We start from the raw sequence: 24,956 nt of genomic DNA, 5'->3' as shown, positions 1-24,956 counted from the left end.
TCCTTTGGGAGCGAATTCCACGGGATGGGAATTGCCCGGCTCCAGGCAGGCAGCTCCTGGCTGGAGATCTACCCGGGGCTCTGCGGGTACACGCACCCCCAGCCCCCAGCGAACCTCCACGACGCCTCCCCTCTCCTCTCCGCCCCGGTGCCCGGCCGCACGCTACTCGTTATTAAAAAAAATTAAAATACAGATATCCCAAAGGAAGAAATACCCCCCCGAAGCACCCCACCGGTCCTCCCTGCCCCTCCCTCCCCACGTTGCTCCCTTGACACAAGGTAAACTTAAAAAAGAAGACGCCTGCGGCAGCGCCCATCGGTGCCCGGTCCCTACGGGCACATCCCAGGGCAGGCAGAACCGCGGCAGTGGTGCCGTGGGTCCCCAGCCCCGGCGGTGGGACCTCAGAGGGTGCCGTGGCCGCGGGATCCCAGGGCAAACCAGCCCATCTTCTCCTGCGCCAGGTCGAGGTCCCGCAGGCGGATGCCGACCTCCCCGAGGAGGATGTTCTCCCAGAAGCCTTCCTCGCTCAGCACGCTCAGGCGCAGCTCCCGCTGCTGCAGGTCCCCCCTGGGGATCCCATCGTAGACCAACTGCGGGGCAGAATGGGCAGACCCTCAGGCACGGCCCCCCCGGACCCCCCCAGCCCCAGCCCAAGCCCCAGCCCACATACCATCTCATTGTAGGTGGGGTTGCAGGTTTTTCGGGCCACTTTGGTTTTCCTCTTGGTTGTTTTTTGGGGGTCGGGCAGCAGGTAGGTCTTGACGTAGGGGTCAGGGTCATTGCCATCCTGCAACGGTGGCTGTGGGGCAGAGCAGGGGGCACCCCGTGAGCGCAGCGGTGGGGCGGACCCCCACCCCGCTGCCACCGGGTACCGCGCACCTACCAGCCCCCGGATGTGCATCACCATGATGAAGAGCTTGTTGTTCTTGTAGGAGATGGAGAGCTTCACCTCCCCGCCGACCTTCCCCACGGGCCGAGCCCACGTGGCGTCTGGAGAGGAGAGGAGAGGAGGGGCATGGGTGGGATGGGAGCCCCCCCGCCATCGCCCCGCACGGTGCCAGCCGGCTGCCGGCACTGCCGCCAGCCCCCCTACCTGCCGGCTTCGGGGTCGGGTTGGTGCCAGCCGCCTTTTCGTCCCGTGGCAGGGGATGGAAGAAGGTGTAGATGAGGTCGCACTGCGGGGCGAGGAGGTGACGTCAGCGGTGACGGTGGTGACCGTGTCCCCCACCATTTGGGACCGGTGCACGGTGCACGCGTCACTGCCTTATGCACACAGTGCACGCACCGATGCTTTACGTGGTGCATTGGTCCCCAAGCACTTTCCCACCTCGCCGGCGTCCCCGACACCGTCCCCACCTCTTGGGAGGCAGCAGCCCCCCTCTGCCCCACTGGCCCCCCCCAGCTCCGCACCTCTGCCACCTCGGGGGCAGCGTGGATGAGGTGCCAGATGTAGCCGTTCAACTCCTCCTTCCGCCGCTCGGCCACCGCTTCGCCCCGCGACCGTCCGATGACGAACCTGCTGGGGAAGCTGCGGGGACGGACACTCAGCAAAGCCCGGGAGGTGGCAGGGAGCCCCGGGGGTCTGTGGGGGTCTGCGGGGGTACCTGGGCAGCAGCGAGGAGGGGAAGAGGAGACGTAGCTTGTTGTGCAGCTCCTGGAACTCCTCGAAGGTACGCTGCACGAAGGTCACCTCGCCTGGGCTCTCCCGCTGCACCTTTACCACGTAGGTCTGCAGAGAGATGGGGCTGTGACATGGGATGGGGACCCCGGGGTGCCCCAAGCCCATATGGGGCCGGGAAGGAGCACCAGGACAGAACCGCCTGAGTTGTCCCTTCGCCTGTCCCCAACCGTCCCCACTCACGTAGCCCTTGCTGGGGTTGAAGACCCTCTCATGGCGGCAGAGGAAGACGTCGCGGATCCGGCCGGACGTCTTGATGGTGTGTGTGCGGGGGGCGAAGGAGAGGGTCGGGCGGGCGTCGGAGCCCGTGAACTTCATCTGCGCCAGGTTGTGGATGAAGAAGTTGAGCTTGGTGGCCACACTGCCCAGGCTGGACTCGATCAACCTGCAATGAGGCCGCCATGTGCTCAGCACGGAGGAGCCCGTCAGCGTGCCAAGCCGGAGCCGGTGCCTCTGTCCGAGGGCTCCCTCCATCCTCTCCTGCCCCATCACCCACCCATGTCCTCTACCTGGTGAAGTAGGTGGTGGCATCGGCATCAGAGTCCTGTGGCCTCAGGGCATCGTAGACGTACTTGAGGTCCTCCAGGTCGGAGAGCTCGGGGATGCCACAGGACAGCATCTGGGAGGCAAGGCAGGGGGTGAGGGCAGGCGGCGGCAGGAGGACCCCTCCGCTGTGCCTGGGGGGGACGGGCGTGTGGCCCCCCAGCTCTCACCAGCCCCAGCAGGTTGAGGAAGAGGTGGGTGTGCTTGCGGATCAGGTTGTAGGCCTGGCAGCACAGGTCGACGAAGTCGTGGAAGCGGCTGGAGGGCTTGTCCCCCCCGTTGATGACGTACGCCATGTCCGAAGTGAAGACGAACGGTGCCCGGTCCCTGCACCACGGAAGCAGGGACAGAAAGTGAGCACGGCCGGGGGTCACCCACCACCAGGACCACAGCATGAGATTTCGCCCCGTGAAACTGGGGTGAACCCCAATGCTAAAGAGCCACAGCCCCTCAGGGACGAGCCCAGGCGAGGGGGAAGGGGATGCCGGAGGCATTTCTCACCTCTTGATGTTGCCAAACATCTGCGCGTGGCCCAGGAACCTGCCGAAGTCGATGTGAAACATGTGGCCGGTGGTCTTGAGCATGATGTTGTCATTGTGCCGGTCGCAGATCCCCAGCACGTAGGTGGCCACGCAGCAGCCGGCGCAGGAGTAGATGAAGTTTTCCACGGCCTGGGAGGAGGGAGGGAGGGAAGGAGCAACCAGGCATGGAGAAAGGCTGGACACGTTGGGAAGTGAGGGGTCTCGTCCCTGGAGAGGGGGGCACGAGGAGTGGGGACTCTGCCAGGCTCCTCCTCACCTTCTCGTACTCATCCTCCTCGGGGTTGTGTTTCTGCAGCCAGTCTGCCAGGGGCCGGTCTTTGAAGGAGCCCGTCACGCCGTGCTCCACCTGGATTTTGCGTAGGGTCTCGGCGTTGGGGATCATCTCCACCATGCCTGGCAGCCGAGACAGCAGGGTGAGACCCATCCATCCTGCCCGAGGGGCACCGAGACCCCAGCCCCACTTTGCCATCAACCCAACTGCTCCCCAGCCGTCACCGTTGAGTGACAGCCTGCAAAGCCACGTTCCTACAGACGGGCTGGTGGGATCAGACCCGAAGGTGGATCACAGCTACCCACAGCAGCTCCTCTCTAGCAGAGCCCTAGGATCTCCCGTGCTGTCAGCAGCCCGAAAGCATCATGACCTGGGGCCCGATGCTGCCGGGGATGCCCCGATGCCGAGTTACCTCGTCCACGGCCGGTGGAGAAGCAGCGGAAGATGACCATGCGCATATCCAGCCCCTCCTGCACCCAGATCTTGTTCATGATCCGGATCATCTGCAGCGTCAGCATGTCCTGCCGCAGGTCGTCGCCGCACTGCAAGCCGGCGGGGAAGAGCCATCAGAGCCGGGGGGCAGCAGGGACAAAGCTGAGCCAGCCCCAGGTGGGCTGGGGGGTTTGGGCATCACCAGGAGGACGGGCTTACCTTGAAGATGACTCGGATGTTTTCCCCAAGGGGATCAACGTTCTGGAAGGAGAGCTTCAGGGGGACGGCGTTGGAGTTGAAATAGGAGCAGTCCTGCCGCAGGGAGGAAGGCACAGCCCATCAGGGTGAGCTGGGTGCGGGCAGAGGAGCCCCCCGACGCCCCCAGCTCCAGCACTCACCCGGGGCACAATCCCCTTCACCAGCAGGCTGGGGCTGAGCGGCAGCCGGCACGACCCGTTCACTTTGAAGAACTGCTTCACGTCCTCCAGCCCCTCGCGGAGGATGCCCTGTGGGGTGGGCATGGGATGGGGTGGGCATGGGACAGGGGGCTGAGACACAGCCTGGCACCCCCCTGCACCCCTTCCCACCACCCCGGCACTCACCTGGCGTGCGGACGGGGCGGCATCCCGCACTTGTTGGGCCAGCCTGGCCAGTGTGCTGACGAGCAGGCACTGCCGGTCAAACTCCTCCCGCAGCCCCTTCCCACAGCAGCAGAGCAGAGCTGCCAGCAGGTACTGGTAGCGGATGCTGAACTGGGAGTCCTTGAGGCCGTCCTTCAGCAGCCTGCTCGGAGCAGGGGCACGCGGGGTCAGGCGAGCCCCAGGGTCCCCCCCGCCGCTCCCGGACCCCCCCAAAACCCACCAGAAGAAGTAGTGGGTGATCTTCAGGTCGCAGATCGCTCGCTTCATGAGGAAGCGCACCAGCGGGCTGTCCAGGTAGCACTCGTACTTCAGGGCCTGGAGAGGGGACAGTTTTGGGGCACAGCGGGACCGGCATGCACCCCATGCCACGTCCCGGTTCTGGCACGCACCCCATGCCACGTCCCGGTCCCACCACGCACCTGGACCAGCTGGGGCAGGTAGTCCAGCAGCTCGGTGTCGGAGATGGAGTCGATCCACTGCACAGCCGTCCTCCTCACCTCCTGGTCCGGGAACCTGCGGCCAGGACAGGCGTCACGGGGACAGCATCCTCAGCATCCCCCCTCCCATTGCTACCGCTGCCCTCTCCCTGCCTGCACGGGGAGGGCAGCAGTGCCAGAGCATGCATCCCTGCGGCACCCGCAGCCCACCGGTGGCTTACGTGGCATGCAGGAGCCCCAGGGCGTCCTGGTGGCTCATGTAGGTCCACTGGCCGAGCAGGGCATAGATGTCGGGCAGGCAGGCCCACTCCCAGCTGGGCGCGCTGGCCAGCAGCATGGGCAGGGCGCCGGGTGCCGCGTGGCAGTAGTAGCGCTTCTCCCACAGCCGCTTGCGGTCCGCGTCCATCAGCCTACGGCAGCAGGGGGACGGGGGGCACGGCTCAGGCTCAGGGCAAGGGAGGGGATGGCATGGATGGGACGGGGCTGGCAGGTTGGGGACATGGCATCCCTCTGCCCCCACCATGCGTGGTGCACGGGACACAGATAAATGCCTCCGAGCCCTCCTTGCTGCCCCACCATGGCCCTGCCCACAAAAAAGAGGAGTTGATGGAGAGCAGGATCCTGCCCGCATCCCCCCCGGCTGGGAGAAGCTCAGCAGACAGGTCTGTGTGGTGCTGCAGGATGCTGGGGGCTCCCCCCCATCCCCACACTGCATCCCATCCCCCAAGGGACAGCCAGGACCCGAGCACCCATGCACACGGGTGGCTGGGCTGCTGCAGGGATGGCCCTGGCTGTCCCCCTGCCCGGGGACCCCCAAGCCAGCCGGGCTGGCCGTGCACCCCAGGCCTTTTTTGCAAGGAGCATCAGCACCGTCCTGCGCAGCGGATCCTGGCGCAGCTGCCGACACCTGATCCTCCCGTTTATAGCCAGCGCCGGAGGACTCCGGCCGGCTTGGCCGTGCCGGGCTGGACGAGGGGCCGGGCAGCTGTCCCCACTGCGGGGGACGTGGCTGGAGAGACCCTCCCCAGAGAGGAGCAGCCAGGGAGGGCAGAGCACAGGAGGATCAACAACAGGCAGCTGTGGGCAGGCAGCTCTGCCAAACACCAGGCTCCAGCCTCATCCACAGCCCCCGGCAGCCAGAGGCAGGGTCAGACCCTCAGATACCCCCTCTGCGTGCCAGGGCAGTGCTGGGGGGTATATCAGCAGAGTCTCCCCTGGCAGAGTGATGCCATCCCTGCCCCGGGTTGCTTACCAGTAGAGCGATTTCTTTTGCATCGCCTCCCGCAGCTTCCGCTGGTCCTCCTCCCCCAGGCTGCCGAATTCGTACTTGGGGCTGAATTCGGCCGCCGGCGGGCTGGTGAACTTCACCTCGAAGGCGGAGGCGGGGAAGTCGATCTGGGACAGAGGCAGAGCGTGAGCCGGGGCCGCACGTGGGGCTCGGTGCGTGTGTGTGTGTCCCCCAGAACCCCCCGCCGCCAGGACGTACCTGCAGGATGACACTGTCAGGCTGGTTGAAGTTGGGGGCACTTGACCTGGCTCTGGAGTTGTCCTGGGTCGCTGGCCACAAGCCCAGGAGCTTTCGCCCACAGGTCAGGACCCTGGAGGAGAAGGAGGGGTGAGAGCCTGGCACTGGGGGCTACTTTGCTGGGGCAGGAGGGTGGCACCGCTACAGTGATGCTGTCCCCATGCTAAGCCGAGGTGCCGGGGACCCCACGGCGCTGGGCACCCTCCTGCCCCACCCTGGGGATGCCGGCGCGGCCCCTCGCCATGCCCGGCGTGGCGGGACACCCCACGTACTGCCTGAAGTTGAAGAGGGGGGTGGTCACCCAGCCCAGGGCCTCGGGGACCCGCCGCTGCTTGTTGGCGTCAGAGGAGCTCCCCGGGGGCGGAACGGGCACGGCGAAGAGCGTGACACTGAGCAGCGTCTCCCGTGGCAGACGGTTCACCTGGATGGGGAAGCAGATCCTGCAAGAGAGCAGCCGGCGGCTCAGCCGTGCCGGGGACGGGCGCTGCCAGCGCCCCGCGGCACCGGCCAGCCTCCCGCCTTGGGATGCCAAGCGTGCCCCGGGAGAGCCCAGCCCAACAGACGCCTTTGCTGCTGGCACTGGGGGTGCCACGTGCCCCCCAGCATGGGATGGAGGTCCCATGTCATGGGCAGACACCCCACGAGGGGCAGCCGGGTTTGGGGAGAGCCAGCTGCTCGTGTACCCCGGTCCTCTCCCGGCACTGGGGAGCCCTGTTGCTCTCTGTCCCGGGAAGGTGACCGCGGGGCAGGGGGGCCGCCATGGAGGGCCTCCACCGCACACTGACCTCGTCCCACGGCTGGGGGGGGCTGCATGGGACCCCGGGGCCGAGGCTCCTCTCCGATGCTCCCGGGGAGCCCAGGGTGGCAGCTACATCCCGCCCGTGGGTGGGCACGGGAAGGGGATTGCCCCGCGGAGAGGACCGGCACGACTCTGCTCCCCGCCGTCCCGCCGGCCGCTCGGCGCCTGTCCTTGGGGGGCACCGGCGCCTTCTAAAATTATCCTGTTCCATCCCCACCTCCCTGGGCCACTGCGAATGCCAAGCGTGGCGAGGGCTCGGCACAGCCTCCCTGCCTGCTCCCGGGGCTATTTTTGGAGCAGATCCCCTTTCCTGGGTGCAAACACGCAGGTCTCGGGAGGGCAGGGCTGGCGCCGGGGCTGGTGCTATTCCCGGGGATGACACAAGAGCTTCCGACACTTGAAAACCAGGGAGAGGCACGGAGAGGAGCTGCTGGAGCAGGGGAGGAGGAGGAGGAAGGCAGTGTGGCTGCGTATGGCACCGGGACCCCCCTGCCCACCCCACGGCCGGGGCGCTGCCTTACTGCTGGTCCCATATGATGAGGTGGAAGAGGTATTTGTAGACATGGGCCTTCCTGGTGAGCAGCGGGCTGCACAGCTCCTTGCCGCCGTGGCTGAGGGAGCAGGAGAGGTAGAAATCTTCGTAGCTGCAAGGGGAACAGGGGGAGCCATGAGCCGGGGGGGCTTTGCCTGGGGCAGGGGAGCCGGCACCCAGGGGTTCACCCCGCCATGGGGCAAATCCTGCACCAGTGGGGTGGGGAGGATGGAGGTGCTGACCCTCCGCGTCTTCCCCAGGCTGGGCTTGGGAAGGGGGCTGCGCCAGGGAGGGGGCGCAGAGCTGGGAGCCCCCGTCTCCATCACCATATGCCACCGTGCATACCATCACACGAGGGGCTGCCGGGGGGGCCCTGCCATGTGGCAGGTGCCGAGCGACAATCCGGGGAGGGCTGCGGGGCGCCGGAGGTCAGGGGATGCCGGCATTTCCCAGGCTACCCGCTTTGTTTGGAGCCAGTCACCAGGGGGAATACATTAAGGACAGGACAAAGGCGAGGGGTCCCCGGTGGGGCGGCTGCTGCTGGCGCCGCTGCCTCGCACGCCCTCCCCGCGGTGGGCTCCTGCCGCCCGCCCAGACCCCCGCTGTCCCCCTGCGCGGGGCCGAAAGCGGGTACGGGCACCGAGACACCTAACAAAGGAGCACGCCGCTGATGTGGGGCGAGGGCAGCCCGGCCCTGCCGCACTGGGGCCATCTGTCACATCCCCGGGGCGGCGGTGAGCCCGGGAGCGATGCTGCAGCCCCAGGGATTCGTGGGGTTGGGATGGGAGAGCACAGCAGAGCCAGTCCCACCCAGAAGCTCTGGCATCAGCTGGCTGCGAGCATCCCTCACCGCCCGTTGAGCACCAGCATCCCCATATTCCTGCCCTTTAGGAGGCTTGGGGTGGGTTAGCTCTTATTCCCTCCATGCCTGCTGAGTATCTGGGACAGGGACACACTCCTCAGCTGCCCAGGGGAGGGACACCCCTGCTACGGGGTGTTTAACACGGGTGTGAGCCCCAGGACGGAGAAGCAGAGGCTGAGCAAGGTCCAGGCAGCTGCCCTTACCTGGCAGCCCAGGTGATGGGGATGCGGTGGGTGGCGTAGACGGTGAAGGAGAGCGGGCAGGAGAGCAGGCGAGCCTCCTGCACCACGCCGTGCTCCCGGCTCCCGTGCACGGCCGTCTGGAAGTCAGCGTTGAAGGTGCTGCAGTAGAGCTCAACCAGGTTGAGGATGGCGGCCGTCAGGCTCTCCACGATCCTCTCTGAAGGGGAGGTGGGAGAGGGGTGAGACGGGCTGGCTGCCCGCACCGCTGCCCCCCACGGCGTCCCTCTGGGCTGGGGTCAGGATGCTGGAGGGACCCCAGGGCCAGACTGCGGGCAGGTCTCCCCCGGGACAAAGCAGGTGAGAGGGAGAATTTCAGGCTTCCCATTTTGCTGAGTTCATGGGGAGGAACAACAGCCATCGCCTCCAGAAACCCTCTTTTCTTAACCAGAACGGTTTCAAACACATTTTTGGCCTTAATAATTGAGGGGGAGGGGTTTGAAGATTAAAAGCACCAGGAACTTGAGCCCAGAAGGGGAGGAGGAGAACAGAAATACCTCGATTTTCCCTCTTGGCCAGAACATTTGGATCCTGTTGAGGAAAAAAAAAGAAACCACAAGAGCAACATCAGAATCAGCCCCGCGCTGTCGGCGGGGAGCAGCTCGCCAAGCCAGCCGCTTTACGTAACCAGCCCAGGCTCCTCGGCTGCCAGAGCAGGCAGCGTGGCCAGGCAGCTGCCTGCTCCCAGCTATTGAGGAATTTTCCACGTGGTACGGCGGGAGGAAGGAGGGAAAGAAGTCAGATGGAAAAACGTGCTTCCCCTCTGCACCTCCCGGCCGAGCCCCCCGGTCCCGCACCCCGCAGGGACCAGCCCCTCCAGCACCCATCACTTACCTTCTGGATTTTGGGCTGCATGCGGGAGGGGCAGGGGGGCATCTGGTTGAGGGCTGCCGTGATCTCCTGGGACTCCACGGCAGCCAGGGCGTTGCAGATGGCCATGACTGACTGGATCACCCGTTCCGCCTTCAGTGGGAAGTCTCCCTGGAGGGCACAGGGGGGCTGACGCGGGACCCCCGGGTAGCCGAGGGGGCAGGGGCTGCTCCCCGCAGCCCGCACGCCATGCACTGGGAGGTGCACCAGCCCGTGCCTCAGTTTCCCCTACTTTCATGGCCTTTCCCCTTCTCTGATGCACCCTTAGAGCCCCATAACGAAAAGGGGAAAGAGTCCACAGCAAATGAGGCAAGGTGGCCCCAAAAATGCCGCCTCCATCCCTGGTGCTCACCTCGGCTGCCAGGAAAGCATCCACCTCGTTGTGGAAGGTGTCGAAGAGGAGACTCAGGGCCTGCCTAGGGGACAGAGAGCAGAGCTCAGCCCCGGCCAGGCGGGCACCTGGCACGGGGAGCCGGTCCGGCCGTGTCCCCGCTACCTGCTGATGGTCTGCTTGATGGGTCTCTCCTGCAGGTGGATGTAGTGGTTGAGTGTGGAGGGGCTCTGGTCGTCGTTCGCCTGGAGATGGAGAGATGCTGTGCCATAGCTCGGCTGCTCACGGGTGCTCCCGCAGCAGCGAGATGGCACGGGTATCCCTGCGCTGCCCCCCGCACCCAGGCACCCACCGTCCGGGCCAGGTCGCTGCGCACCCCCTTCCTCTTCATCAGCTGCAGGCGGATGTCGATGTCGAACTTCCTGCAGTGCTGGATGTACTCGTGGCTCCCCAGCACGTGCTTGCTGCGGGGACAGAGACTGCACGCTGAGCCCGCGGCCCCTCTCCATCCCATGCGATGCCCCAAAATTCAACCCGGGATGCCCCATCCCAACGTCCCGCAGCCAGGCAGCGTCGGCTGGGGTTTGGCCGCGACCGCCTCGCCTGCAAACGGACGTTTGTGGCACTGGGTCGCTTGCACTAGGAAACCCGAAGAATAAGCTATTGTTTTCCCTCCTTCCTCTGCACCCTCCAAAAAGCCGTGCCCGGCCCAGCCGGCGCGACGGAGCCGGGAGCGGGCGCGGCAGAGCCTGTCATGCCTGGACCTGCCCGCCGATGCGTGGGAAGCAAAGCGTGGACCCGAGGAGCCAGAGGATGCTCCAGCTGACAGCAGGACCGGGGCGAGCCCTGGAGCAGGGAGTGACAGCCTGGTCTCACCATGACGACCGGCATGGGAAGACCCCCCGGAGCAGGACCCAGAGAGCTCGCCATCCAGACCTGCTTTCTTTGCCGGCTGCGGGGGAGAACGAGCCGATTCAGCCCTGGCCGGCACGGCAGAGCCACGGGCACGGTGCCGAGGGGGTGCGGGAGGCTCCAGGCAGGATGGAGCTGCAATGGCAGAATGCGGCGGGGGGGGTGGGTGGTGGGAGAGGCACCCCCAGGGGCTTGCAAAGCTGCAGGGGACAGGGACACGGAGTCCGATTGGCCCGTGGCCACCGGTGCCACGTCCTGCCCCAGGGCCAGGACGGGGAGGAGGTGCGTGGGGAAGGCGTCGCAGGAAGCCTTGCCCGCAGCCAGCTGCGCAGGCAGCAACGCGCCCACGGGGCCGACATCCTGCTCACCCCTGCCTGGTCCTGCCTCCCCCCGCGCCTTGCAAAAGCAAACGGGCAGCAAGTGACAGCAGTTCAGGCTGATTTGCAGAGCTCAAGGGCCCGACCGGCTCCGCAGGGAGGGTTTTGGCACTTCCAGCATCTCTTCTGCCGCGGGAAGATGTGGAAAGAAAAGATCGGCGACAAAAGGGCTTTATGTCCCAGGGCTTTCTCAAAGGTCCTTTGAGGGCCCCGGGAGATATGGCAGTGCCTGCCTGCACCAGCTCCCAGGGAAACGCTTGCTGGGGACTGTCCCGCTCCGTGCCCAGGATCCCATTCCCTGCCAAAAAAGCAGGAGGTTCATCCCTTTGGGAAATGCCCTCCAAGCTGGCTGGATCCGTCCTACAGCTGGGTGCTCCCTGGCAGCCCCAAGCCACCCACAGCAGAGATTTGCTGTATGGAAATGCTGCTGTACCCACGACTAGTTAACAGCTTGCACCCCTGCTGTGTGCAAACACACGTGTGTACACGTGTACACATGCATACACATGCACACACATGCACTGGGCTCAGCACCGATGGGAATAACCCCTTCAGACAGCCGTCCCAGGCAGCCAGGAGCAGAGGCTGGGCTCTGGTCACCCTCCGCTCGGGTGCCGTGCAGGCTCTCCCGGGCTGAGCAATTCCCAGCCGCCCCTTTAGGGCCTAAACCGGCAGCTCCTGGAGGCCATGGCAAAGCTCCTGCAGATTTCCCGCGGCAGGGCCAGGCGCAGGGCAGCTCTCCAGCAGCAGGAGCTGGCTCGCTGCACTGAGCCGCCGGGAAGGACGGCGTGTGCCTGTGCACGCATGGCTGCTGCATCTTCCTCTGCAGAGAGCTCTCCCAACCCATCAGACCCCAAAACCTCTATGGAAACGCAGCCTTCCACCAGGAAAGGCAGCAAGGCAGGGAGGGCAGGAGGGATCTGTGCAGGTCTCAGTCCCCATGACCCATCCCCGGCTCTGCAGCTGAGGGAGCCCACCACAGCCCTGATGCTCCCGTGCCCCCCACACCCTCTCCCCCCCAACACATCCCTTTTCCACCTCCTCCTGCAATTTAAACAGCAGGCTGGGAGAAGCCGGGCTCTGCCGCTCCGCTCAGTGACACAGTTGTTATTAGTACTGCTCCAAAGAGCTTTTTTGGCAGCTCCCTGGTTTTCAGGCCTTTCTCCAGGCGTGCGGGGGTCAGCGTGACGGATACCCTGCCACCGGGAAAGATGCTCCCAACATGCTGCTTTTGGCAAGAGCATCGCCGCAGCTCGGGAGGCAGGAAACGGAGTGGAGGGGCTCCCGCTGTGCACGCCAGGATCAGCCCCGGCCATCCATCACACCCGGCCGAGGCCACACACGGGGCGAACACGGCCGAGCGCGTGAGCCCCGGGATGCCTGGGTTGTGTTGTGTCCCCGCTCCCGACACTCACTTCTGCAGGAACTCCTCCAAACCGCAGATCTTGAGCACAAAGTCCTCGACGTCGATGGCGTGCAGCTCGTCGTGCGTGTAGCACAGTGTCTGGTAGATGAGCAGGTCCACGGTGGAGGAGCCTGCGGGGAGAAGGTGCAGCGCCGTGAGCCCCAGCGATGGTGGGACTCCCCCCTCCCCAAGCCTTCACCTGGGGGTTGCTGGGGTCCCCCCCGATGGCTGCAAGGGGGGGACGGGCAAGCGGCCATGCGGCGCGGCACACTTACAGTCGCAGGTGAAGGTGAGGGGCTCTCGCAGGCTGTCACACACCACCGTCACCTTCAGGCTGACACCGTGGCCCAGTTGCTCGGGGCTGAGGTTGACGGCGCTCCATACCAAGCCGGTGAGGGAATAGTCCTTGGTGCTGTAGCCGGACCGCAGCCTGCGGAGGCAGGGACAGGTCAGAGATGCTGCCCTGCTTTGGGTTATGCCCCACTCCTCAAAAAATGCCTGTTTTGGGGCATTTTGCAGTGGGATGCTCCAACCCCGGCTGAGTACTCACACATCCAGCATGTGGCAGAAAGCAGCCACCTCCTCATCCCGCTCCTCGGAGACTTCGAAGAGCTCGTAGCCGTTGGCGAAGGAGTGCGGCCGGGGGGCAACCTACGGGGCAGAGCACCAGCCTGTCAGCCGGCTGCAGCATCACTGGGGGGTCCAGCCCGCCGCCCACCCGGGACGGGGTTTGCTGGATGCCCCCATTAAGAGCACCGGGCACCGAGAGCCTTTGCTCACCCCGGCGTTGCTGCGGCCGGGTGAAAGGCAGCTCTGCAGCGGCGCCGGGGGGGACGTGGTCCAGCACAGGAGGGGTTTGGGCCAGGCAGGCGCCAGCCGCAGGATGCATCACCCACATCTGCACCAGCACCTTCCCCACGGCTGGGAGAAGGCAGACCCGAGGTCTCGCTGCCCCCAGCCCCCTGCCCACAAAACTGGCCATTTCCAGGCTGTTTCCAAAAGCCCCATCAGGGAGATTCTCCAGTGAGACAAGGGATGGGCAGAGACAGACCGGAGGACGCCGCGGGACAGGCAGGGACTGTCCCAAGGCCACTGGGGTGCTGCAGCAGAGCCCTGCCCATGCCCGATCCCACACGCCGCCCTCCTGCCATGGTGCCGGGGCAGGCGGCACTGCAGTGCCAGGCTCCCCCCGCGCGTGGGGGTCCCTGGGCCTCCATCGCTCTTTCACAGCGAACAATGGCCCCACTGTCAGAGCAATTAACCCAGCCAACAGCTAAAGGGAGGCAGAGCCGCTAGAGACAATTTTAATGCTCTTTTATAATTAGTTTCTGGCACTAAGAAAGCCGAGAGTGACTTACGTAGCCCCCGTCAGCGGTCCCCGCCTGCATCCCTCGCTCCCTGGGGAGGGGGGACCCCGTGAGGAAGGCGACTTCTCCCGTTATCTATCTCCTCCTCTTGCCGGAGGCGGGATGAGCCACACCAGAGCCGGGGCTCTGCCCCTGCAACGGGCACCCCCTTGGGGACAGAGGACCTGGCAGCCCCGAGGAGAGAGGCAGCGGCAGCGCCAGCAGCCCCCCAACGCCTCCGCGCGCAGAGGGGAGGTATCCTGCTCGCTGCTCAACGGAGGGAAGAAGGGAGCTGGGATCGGAAAGGACTTTGCGAGCCGAACAGGAAAGCGATCGCCTGGCTCTCGGGAGGAGACTCCCAGCTCTTTCCGGAGGATCTTGTGACATTTCATGAGCTGACGGGACACAAGTCCACTGCAAACCACCTGCAGCGCAGCCTCCGGAGACGGTGTGTGCTTGCATCCCCGGCGCAGCAGCTCCAGGGAGCTCGTGTGCCGCACCAGCCGTGGGGCCGGGGACTGCCTGCACCCTGCTGCGGGCGCCGGGCTTCGGGTGTGGGGTCTGGGCAGTATCTGGGGTCCAGCAGTGTCTGGGCGCAAGGGTGCGGAGAGGAGACAATGCTCGGATGGCAGCGCACGGAGCATCCCGCCTGCTCGGTGGCAGCAGGATGATGACTGGGTGGGACTTGCCCTTCTGCTTGGCTTCCCGGCCCCGGTTCACCCACCCCAGAGGGTTTTGGCCACGGCTGCACGATCCCACGCCCCTCGGGGAGCTGCGCAATCTGGAGAGGTCTTATTAACCCCCAGGGACGGTGTCTCAGCATGCGGATGCCTCCGACTGTGATGCAAACAAGACTCTGAGGAGCCCCAGTGACGGGACAAATAAAACCAACCCAGAGCGAAGGAAACGCAGCAAAGCCGCAGGCACCCAACAGACCCATTTGCATCCCAGCGCTGGGTTCCCTCTCCCCAGCACCTCGGCTCCATCCCAGCCCCACTTCCAAGGGAGAGAGAGAAAGGCCTCTTACCGGGTCGATGGAGATCCTATGGTTCTTGTTCGGTGCCAGATTCTTCCGGTTGCCGAAGCGGGAGACATATGTCCGTGGGGGGACCTGGGGGGGCATGGTCTTGCTCCGCGCCACCGGCTTGCCGCTTGATTCCTTCTCGAAGATGCTCCTGCCTTCCTTCCAGCCGCGGGCAGCTTCCCGCAGCACCTCCGACTCGTAGGTGGACTTCAGGTTGAGGCAGGTGATGGCGTCGTTGATGCCGCCATAGTCGGCGATGCCGTAGGGGTCCTCCTCAGAGATGCGGCGGCCGAGCAGTTTGCTGTGAGCCCGCTCGTGGGCCGCTGAGAACATGTTGATGTCCCTGGGCTGGGGTCCTTTGGAGGATGGGGGGGACCCCTTCCCCGAGCGCTGGCTCCCCTCGGGGGAGCTCCAAAGGGGGTGCCGGGGGGGCAGCGGGGGCGGCGAGAGCTTTTTGGGGGAGCTGCCCCCGCCGTCGTGGGGTGAGGTGCCGTTGAGGGGCTCCTCAAGGAAGTCCCCCCCCGACCCTCGAAGATGTACAGGTAGTCCCCGGCCAGAGGTCCCTTCAGCCAGGGCTGGGGGTCCGGCCGGGGGGGGCTGGGGCCGGGGGGGGTCCGGGTGCAGGGGGACCCTCAGGTGCCACCGGGACGTTGTAGCTGAGCGTGGGGTCGGAGCCGGAGAGACCACGTGCCGCTTTGATGCCGGCGCAGCCATTCCTCTCGGCGGGATCGTCCCAGGAGATGAGGGGCCGGTCTCCCCGCTGCTTGGCCCGGTTCTCCTCCTTGTCCTGCCGCAGGCGGGAGAGCGCGTCGTACTCCATCTGCAGCGCCTCCGCCAGCGCCAGCTCCTTCCGGCTGATGCCCACCGACTCCAGGGACTTCCAGTGCTCCCCATTGCCGCGCGTGGCGGACATCTCTCCGAGGACCAGGACCTCTTCCTCCCGGGCTCAGGGGTCAGGAGAAAGGCATGCTGCACCGCCAGCCACCTGGGCGGAGGGGAAAGGCAAGGGTTAATGGCTGGGCAGGCTACGATAACGATAACGAAGCTTGGCTAAGGAGGGTCAGGCTGGCAGCATTGGTGGTACAGCCCTTCCTCTCTGCGATGGAAAAAAGGAAACGTTTAGAGGCTCAGCAATGCGACGGGTTAAATAAAGATTTTGCTGCTGCCCGCCCCCCCCCCATGGCCACCAGTCAGGCAGCGCAGGCAGGGCAGGCAGGGCTGGCTGGCCCCGCAGCAGCTGCTGGGGCTATTGCTGGAGCCCGATGTATTTCCCCGAGGACAAAATAAGACGCAGAGAGGGGAGGGCAGTGGGGCCAGTGCCTGCAGCTGGGGCTGACTCAACCTGCAACCCTGCTGCCGTGGGGAGCCTGCCCCGGCACGGGCTTCGCAGTGGTGCTGATGCTGCGGCGGCATGCCTAGGACACGGCTCTGAGCCCCCTTGCTAGTCTCATGACCATCGCAGCTTTGCGAAAAAGACAGCCTCCGCAACCAAAACTAGGGCTTTTTGAAGCAGAAAGGAAAAGATGAGAGAGAAGGGCAAGGAAGGGACGAGACATGGTGCTGCCTGGCAGCACGCTGCTCTCTCCCCGTCTGAGGGCCACGGCATCCCACCTCCAAACCCTGTTTCAGCAGAGAGAACCATGCGTGGCCCGGGACAGCCAGGAGCACCCGCTGCTCACCAGATCTTGCTGCTGTTCCCCACCACCGACCAGCCCGGGCTGCTTCAGCGAGCAAGAAACGGGGCATGGCAACGGGCATCAAGGCATCACGCTCAGCTCTAATAACCACCGGGAGCTCCAGCCCGCTCGAACAGACCCGTGGGTCCCTCCGAGCCTCTCCACAGCGCCCGGCGCTGCACGGCCTCCAAACCCAGCTACTTTGCAGCATTCAGCTGCGCAAGCAGAGAGGCGAAACAGCCGGACTGGAAACCGCTCCCTGGCCCCCGACCAAAACCCACCGAGGGCGGTGACCGCAGGGGAGGCTCTGCTCTGCCCTGCCAGTGCTGCGCTCCCCAGGGAAGGATGTTTCACCTCCTCTTCCCTTCCTAGCAAAATAAATAACGAAGTGGATGTTAAACAGAAGAGTGGAGTGAGCCCGAAGCCCCTGGAGACAGCCGGCACTTGAAATCTCTAGAGCCGAGAGGCAGCTGAGTGTTTTCGGGCTCTGGCCAGGGCTGGCTCACGAGCCTCAGCACGGGGAGGACACGGGACCTCCGCTGCCACCCAGGGCTCTCCTCTGCCCCACACCGCTTGCTCTGCACCGCGCAGGGCTCTGGTTGATGCTCTGATTTAGGGCAAAAGGGTGCAACCGTCCCTTCGCAGTGATTGCAAGTGTTTTTGCTGGAAAGCGCTGCTGGGGGCTGCGGACACCGCTGAACCCGAGGACCTTCCTTCAGTGCTCGTGGTGCGGGGAGCCTGCACTTACAGAGCAGAAAAGCCCTTAACCACGAAGTGCAGGAGTGGGGAGAGGACTGGCAGACCCCGCCGCTGCCTGCTCTGACCCCCAGCGACGGAGGAGCCCATCTGGCACGACATGTGCCCCCCACATCCCACCCCACGGCACGGGGCAACCACCTCCAGCCTGGGCTATGCCAGTGACCACCCTCCTCCGGCTCACAGCACTCGGTGGAGCATCACCATCATCACCAGGCTGGTCCCCGCTGTCCTCTCCCAACCTGGTTGCTGATAATCGCCTGCGGCAGCCCCCCCGGACACATCACCCCCTCCCCACCCACAAATGGGCCCTCCTGACCCCAGGAGCAGATGGCTGCGAATTAGCCCGGCCCAGGCTTCGCCTGCTGCAAACACATTTCCTGCAAGCAAGGCGGGCTTGACCCCCTTGCCGGCACAGGTCCCCTCTTGGCCCCCCAACACCAGGCTGGCCGGGCACCTCACTCAACCAGCTTTTTTGTGCTTTCTAACTGGAAAAATGGCTTTGGGAGGGGGGGGGAAACAAGCTGGAAATGTTCCCTTCCCTGGCATTTCAGTCCCTGCTGGCAGCCGTGGGCTTTTCCTGGAAAAATAGAAATCCCAAAAGCTGGCAGTCCTGGGCTTCTGGAAGCTGAACAAAGAAAATCTGCTTTTAACCCAAAAGCAATAAAATCAAACCGATTTTTGTGGCTGACAAAGCCACAAACCCATTCTCGTCTCCAAGAGAAGCATCTACATCTTGCTGACATTTTGAGCAGAGAAACGCCCCTGCCTGGTCGAGCCGAGGCTCCTGCGTGTGCCGGCGGGATGCAGCCGGACCCGCACCAGGGCAGCAACAGCAAACCTGGTCCTCCCTTCGCCGCGAGCTGGGCGGGCACCGTCAGAGCAGACGGGACATGGGGATGAGGATGGGGAGGCAGGCTCAGCCCACACCAGGCACAGGAACCCCGCGGTGCCAACACCAGCCGGAGAAAAGCCACACAGGAGGGGGCTGCATGCAACCCAGGGGATGTCACCTCGGCTGGGGACACCATGGGCATCCCCGAGCAGGCGGCTCGGCTCCTTCCCTCCCGAGCCGGCACGGCAGCCGGACTGAGGCGATGCAAACCCATGTGGAAGAGCCCCAGATTCTCCTGGTCACCCTCCAGGTCCTCGGCCAGGGGCAGGACCAATGCTCAACAGCACCTCAGTGCCGCTGCCGGCTCCTGCTCCTGGGGGTTTGGTGAGCGGCCGCTCGCTTTTCCGCTGAACACCTCTCTCCCCCAGCAGCCTGTTATAAAAATTACCCAGGACTGCAAGCCGTGAGTTAGGTCTCAGCACGGGAGCTCCCGAGGCGGGAGCCGAATTCCAGAGAAGCAGAGACAAGCAGATTTTTTTCCTCTTTAAAATACTACTACTAATAACATAGGGATAATTTTCTGACTTTAAATTTCCTGGCATTTGCCACAGTCACGTCAGCCTCAGGAGACCCATCCAGCTTGGGATCCCACCTTTTGGAGAAATGCTTCGCTGTGCTGAGTTACTGCGGCTGCAGCACACAGCTTGGCTGGAGGCACACAGGAGGGAAAACCACTTGTCCACTGGAAACCCTTTGCCCTAAGCCCCCCATGATGGTTTAACACAATTTTCTTCACAGTTTGCACCAGCACGGCCCTGTAAGGGAGACTGCAGCCTTGCAGGGAGCCACGCACAGACACCACATCGCTCGTGTAACCCACCAGCAACCACTGCTCTGCTCTGCGTGGCCACATCAGCAGAGCAGAGGGATATTTCCCCATCGATGCACTGCCCAGGTGCATGAAGCCAACCTCCTCTCAGGGACAGCCCTCGAGAACATCTGTGCTGAGACCAAAGGGCAGCAAAACCAGCTCCAAATCCTTTCGGGAACCTCTTGCATTTTTAAATGCAATTTCAGAGCATCTGCTGGTTGCAGCGCGGCCCCTTGTCCGGCTCCCAGCATCGGCACCCGCTGCAGCTGTGGCTGGAGAAACGAAAGCCCTTGTCCCTGTGGGCTCCGAGCTCACCTGCCCTTCGAGGACGCATTTGCTTTGCCCTGATCTCACCCCCCGAACAGCTACTGCCTGCAGCCCAACCCCGTGCCTGCTTGCCAGCCTGGCCAACACCCCCGGGCTCCGCACGCCCTGGGCCACCCTCCCGGGATGGGAAGGAAAGGGAGGCTTGGGGTGAGGCTCTCACGCCTGCGTGCTGGCAGATCCCACAGAGTTTATTTCTCAAATACCAGAACAGTGGGATCCACCCAGGAGCAGCCCAGCCCTACGGCAGCCCTCAGGTCCTCCCCACCAAGGGCTGCGGGGCTCCGTTAGCCCCCTCAAAATCCCTCCACACCAGCCGGTCCCGCTCTGCGGTGGCTCTTGGGGACAGCCTTTCTGCAGGGCTTTGGGGCAGAGGATGCATGGGCTCCCCGTAGGGCTCTCCCTGTCCCCACACCCAGCATCGGTGGGACAGGGAGGGACGATCCCAGCCTTCACACAAAGAGCTGAGCATCAGGTTGGGAGGAGGGCGAGGAGGACCGGGGCAGGCTGGGGGGGACCCGGGGGGGCGGCTCAGCACCGCCTGCAGCCACCCCGCGCCCACCCCTGCTCCTGGCAGCTGAGCAGCACCTGCTCGGCGCGGGGAGGGATGAGGGAAGCCGAGCAGAAAATCATCCTACGGGATCCCACGGCAGAGCAAACGCCGCAGCCAGCCCTGCCTCCCCGTGCCCGGGGACGGGAGCCCGAGGCAGAGCCGCTGCAACCGGCGGGGGCTCGCTGTGTACCCCCGGCTCTCCCCATCCCTCCCTCCCTTCCCCCTCGCAGGCAGCTGCGTTGGGAGCAGATAGAAACGTCCGAAGCATCTGGGAAGACATCAAACATCTGAGGGCGAGGAAGCAAAGCAAGCCCCGGAGGGGCACCTCCCCGGGGTGTGGGAGCTGGGGATGGAGGTTATGCCTATCAGGGGAGACAATTCACACCCATTTATAATCCGGCGGAGGGAGGAGCGGCCGTGAGAAGGATAAAGCACCAGCCTTCACCTCTGGGGCTGCGGGTCCATCCATCCATCCTGCCGCTCCCGCTGAACAGGACGAGGCACTGCGTTCCCAGCCACCGGAGCGGCCCCTGCCCGGCCAGGAGGATGGCGGGGGCTTCCCTGCCTTGGGGACATGGAGCCTGCTCCTGGCTGCATCCCCAGCCGCATGCCATCGCTCCCGCTGCGAGTCACAGCACATCGTAGGGTAACAAAGCTCCCCGGACAGGCTGGACCCCAGGGCCGCCCTCCAGCAGCGGGGATGCTCCTACATCCATGAGGCAGAGCCAGCCCCTTGTCCCATGCAGCTTGTGGCATACGAGGGGGCAGCTTCCCAGGGCCCCCCACCAGCTCCAGCACCCCCCAGAGCAGGTGGGACCCAGCTCCCCCAGCTCCAGAAGAAACTCTCTGGTCTCAATTCTTCTCTTCCCTTCCAAAACGAGAGGGAAACGGGGCCTTTTGGGACCTCCCGGGCAACGTCATGACCAAGGAAAGCCCTTTGGGTGGGTCTTCGGGGGTGTTTTGACACAGGCAAAACACAGGATCTTCATCCCAGTTTGGAACTGGAGCTCCAGAAAAGGAACCCGGTCTCAAAGGTCATTGAAAAATGAAACTGAAACCCAGAGCGTTTCACTCCTGGAGCCACACTCAGTACTGCTGAAACACCACCCATCAACCCAAAACCCAGCAAAACCAACACTCCGGAAGTGCTCGCAGTGAAAACAGCATGATTCCCCCCAAAACCGAACCCAGCAGACATTTTCAGGCACCTCTATTTGTATTCCCCAGTTTGCAGACAAAAAGCCGAACTCCAAAAGCCGAGGGGCTGCGCTCCCAGGATTTTCCAGAGGGGGTTTGGAGCTGGCTCCCCCCACCAGGAGCTGTCACCAGCATTTCTCGCAGGGCGGTAGGAAGGGTCCGGAGTTGATTCCCGTCCCCTGGGATCCAGCCCCACAGCCGGGTCCCTTCACCAGGCTCCAGCCCCGCTTCATCCCCCAGGAGCCACCCTCACCGTGGGCTGGGCACGAAGGACATGGCTCCTTCTACACACCCCGAAGCCTCCCATCACCGGGGCAGATCTGCAGCACTCGCCGCTGCAATGTGGAGACCTGCAGGATCCGGTCAGTTCGTTTATGTGCAGCAAAATAAAAGCAGGCAGCTGCCGTCCCGCACACGCCGAGCTGAGCAAACGCCTTGAAAACAGCCAGTGCCACTCGCTTCCAACCTGTTGCCTTACGGCAGGAGGAGTTTCTTCCTCTTCAATCCGATACGTCTCCTATTAATAGCAGAGCCAAGTCCAGTCCGGTCCAAGCTCTCCAGAGGAGGCAGGATGTGAAGCTGGCTGATGCCAAAGGCTCTTCCATCATTTTTCTACATATTTCCACCCTCGGGAGGAAATCCTGCCCTGGGAAGACGGGTCGGGTTTGGGACGGGAAAGCCCCCGACTCGGGGCAGCTGAAGGAGGGAGCTCTGCAGAGGCACCACCCAGAGCCCCGCATGGCGGAAGCCGAGTCCGCGATGGGGACAGCGGAGGGGACAAGGGGGTCCCCTCCGTCCCGGCCAGCCGTGGGGCGGGAGGCAGCCTGGGTGGGGGGATGTCAGAGCCCCCCTTTGCAGCGAGGTGCGACAGCCACATGCTCGGCTGCACAGGAGATGCTGAACCTCACCCAGCGCCTGCGAAGCAACCGGGGGACAGGGAGGAGCGAGGGTGGGACCCTTCCGCAAAGCCACCCACCGCTGCATCCCCCCCGGCTTTCCCACGTGGCAGCTCTGGGCCCCACAGCAGCTCCGACGACGGGGCCAAGACACCCCACGCCTCCTCCTGCTCCCTGGCCCCGGGGCACACTCGCGGTTGCACTTTCCAAATTACTCAAACCTTGCTGCTCCAGCGCCCAGCACCCATCCCCAGGGCCAGGTTTTCTTGGTGCTCGGCCTCCCTGGGGGATGCTGGCGGTCAGGCTCTCCCCGGCGCGGCAGCTCTGGCACTCGGCTCCTATGCAAATCTCAGCTTCCTCCGCGGTGAGCACCCAGCACGGCGTGGCTGGCTGCGTGACGGCGCGGGTGTACATGCACCCAGCTGCACAGCGGCCTGCCGTGCACAGCCTGCACGGGGGCTCAGCTAGGCAAGGAGGGACTGGAGCCCTATATACGCCCAGGACAGTCGAGCAATGTAAAGCACGGCACCTCTCCAGCCTCGGTGCTTCTCACTGCACCAGCACCCACGGGAAGAGTCCTGCTTGCATGGCAGAGCTGGCATGGGCTGGCAAGCGGCAGCGTGCTGCCCTCCCTGCCTGCGCTGCCCTCTGCCCCGCAGTCTGGGTGAGCCCCAAGGGACGGATCCTGCTGCTGTGATTGCAGCTGTATCCGTGCCACATGCTCCGCAGGGCTGTTCCCTATGGGAACATGGGGCTCTCCCTGACCCAGATGCTCCTGCAGCTGAACCAGCGGGATGCACTGAGGACCTGGGGTGCACCCCTCTGCCCACAGCACCCTGTTGGGGTGCACGGGGCCTGGCTGGCCCCACGCTGCATGCCAGACCCAGCCCAGTCTGCAATGGGAACCAACTCCTTACGCTGCTCAGCCCTGCTCTGCCCGCAGGATTTACATGCTGTGGAAGAGAGCCGCAGCCCAAGGACACACCACAGACACAGGCCGGACACACGCAGCTCCTCCAGAGCACCTGACATGCAGGGAAACACCTCGCTGGGGATGGGGCTGGGGATGCTGCTGCTGCTACAGCTCCGGTGGTCCCTCCCCATGGCTCAGGACCCCAGGACCCCTGGCCTCGCCGGCACTCCGGCCTCGCACACATCTCCCCTGCCCCACAGCCTGGGGTGCCGGCGAGCACCGGCTGCGCACACATCCTTAGCGTGCATCCAGGCAACGCTCGCACACACACACACACACAGAGCACCTACTTACACTGCAGCACGCAAGGAGGGCTGGCGCCCGGCTGCATGTCTGCTGGGCTGGGAAGGCAGCTCCTTTCGGCTCCCGGCAGCGGCGCGGATCCTCTCCCCGACCTCGCTTTACTTGGTGTTTAGGAGGGTGCTCCCAAGGCGAGGTGGGGCAGGCGCCTTGCCAGGGCGGTTAGCCCGGGAGAGCGGGGTGCCTCGTTTGCCAGGCAGGTTTCCCTCACCCCACAGCTCCCTGCTACCCCGTCCCTCCCGCTTTGGGAGGAAAAGATTGATTTTTCTTGATCACACTGGTGCTAGTTCACCCCGGCCCAGATCCCGTGAACAATTACATTCGTGCTTGGCCTTATACACATGAATAGCTGCGGTTAAGTCAATATATCTCCTTCGCTTAGGGGTAATAGCTCGCATATCTCTGGAGTTTACTGCTAAATACACACATGAGCATTTCTGCAAGTTCAGGATCCGCTGTACCGCAGGAGCAGAGGGAGCATCGCAGCTCGCTGCAGCACGCCCAGCATCCTCAGAAGTACTTTCTGCCCCCACGCACCGTACCCAGAGCCCACGCCTGCACCGTGGCTTTGGTGGGATGAGCTGACCCTTCCTGGCCGCACACGAGTGCTGGCTTGTCCCTGTCCCCATCCCTGTCCCGGCGGGGGGACTCTGACACGATGGGAAAGAGCAGAAACCCCAGCCCTGCCTCTCTACTTTGCTGATGGGCAACTTTGCAATTTGACGGGGACCGTTTCATTGTTCTGCTTATAAAAATAACTCAACTTTCCGCCCCCCCTCCCGCTCCCCCCCCAGCCCCGACGGTGCATTTCAAGAGACCAGACCCAGCACCGTGCCCTGGGGGTGCAGCGCCCGGGACCCCGCCGCCCCCCCCCCCCCCGGGGCTTTTGGGGGTTTTCAGTCCTGGAAAAACACAAGGCTGGGCTGGAGCTTTCGGGCAGCGCTGGGGAAGCGACTCGCAGCAACCCCGTCCGCGACCCGATGGAGCTCCCGCATCTCCTCCCACGAGGTGAAATTATTTATATATACCTATATAAAAATTATTTTTTTTTTTTTTTTAAGGGGAAAAACCCGGAACGAGCTGCTCATTGGAGGAGCCGGCCTGCTCCCACCACCCGTCCCCCCCCCGGCACCCACCGTCGTTCCCCCGCTCCCCCCCCGGGGTGCAGCCCTACCTGCTCCGAGCGGGCTGCGGCGGCGGCGGCGGCGGGCCGGGCCGGGCGGGGGCCGGGCGGCGGCGGGGCCGCGCCGCGGCGGCGGCGGCGGGAGGAGGGAGGGAGGGAGGGAGGGAGGGGGAGAGAGAGAGGGAGGGAGCACGGCGGCGGCGGACAATGGAGGGGCTCAGCGCGGCGCGGGGCCATCTCCCGGCGGCCCGCCGCATTGCACGGCGCCGGGGGGGGCCGGGGGCGAGGCGGGGCTGGCCCCCCGCCGGGCCCCCGCCGAGCCCCCGGTGCCCCCTCGGCTTCCCCCTACATGTCTCCGGGATGCTCCCAGCTCCCCCCCCCACGGAGCCCCCGGGATGCCCCCCGCATCCCCCCCCACCCCCCCCAATCCCGAATCGCCCCCGCCCCGTTGCCGGCGGGACGGTCGGTGGGCGATGAGCCGCTCCCGCTCCTTCGCCCTGGCCGCAGCGCCGGCCCCCTCCAGCAAACGCTGCAGCCCCATCCTTGGGGACATCCCTGGGGTCCCCATCAGCACCCACCTCCTGCTGCTTCCCACTGGGCTAGTACTTCCAGGGGTGCAGGTGCTCCACTGTACTGCAAGAGGGTGCTGAGACACCCCGCTGGGGCTGGGGTGCTCTTGCTGGTCC

At 64.7% G+C, this 24,956-nt stretch overlaps 1 protein-coding gene across 1 annotated transcript; it reads right to left on the bottom strand.

The window, feature by feature from the left end:
* Positions 1-264: 264 nt before the first annotated feature.
* On the bottom strand, positions 265-24,368 carry PIK3C2B (phosphatidylinositol-4-phosphate 3-kinase catalytic subunit type 2 beta). The gene is given in 35 exon segments (XM_050911246.1): positions 265-590; positions 671-799; positions 884-990; positions 1,094-1,175; positions 1,411-1,528; positions 1,605-1,729; positions 1,862-2,063; positions 2,188-2,297; positions 2,392-2,548; positions 2,723-2,892; positions 3,020-3,156; positions 3,447-3,576; positions 3,686-3,778; positions 3,865-3,972; positions 4,069-4,249; positions 4,328-4,422; positions 4,527-4,620; positions 4,766-4,954; positions 5,797-5,939; positions 6,031-6,142; positions 6,342-6,509; positions 7,390-7,512; positions 8,466-8,661; positions 8,999-9,032; positions 9,336-9,482; positions 9,724-9,787; positions 9,868-9,947; positions 10,055-10,166; positions 12,407-12,527; positions 12,672-12,826; positions 12,947-13,047; positions 14,770-15,261; positions 15,264-15,388; positions 15,391-15,751; positions 24,322-24,368. Coding segments are annotated over 34 exon segments (4,878 nt in total). The 5' UTR covers positions 15,680-15,751; positions 24,322-24,368; the 3' UTR covers positions 265-401.
* Positions 24,369-24,956: the final 588 nt, after the last annotated feature.

The sequence above is a fragment of the Gymnogyps californianus genome, chromosome 27 (assembly GCF_018139145.2).
Source record: "Gymnogyps californianus isolate 813 chromosome 27, ASM1813914v2, whole genome shotgun sequence".
NCBI classification, from domain to species: Eukaryota; Metazoa; Chordata; class Aves; order Accipitriformes; family Cathartidae; genus Gymnogyps; species Gymnogyps californianus.
The sequence above is the reverse complement of the archived record's forward strand: the minus strand, read 5'-3'. Positions and strand labels throughout refer to the sequence as shown.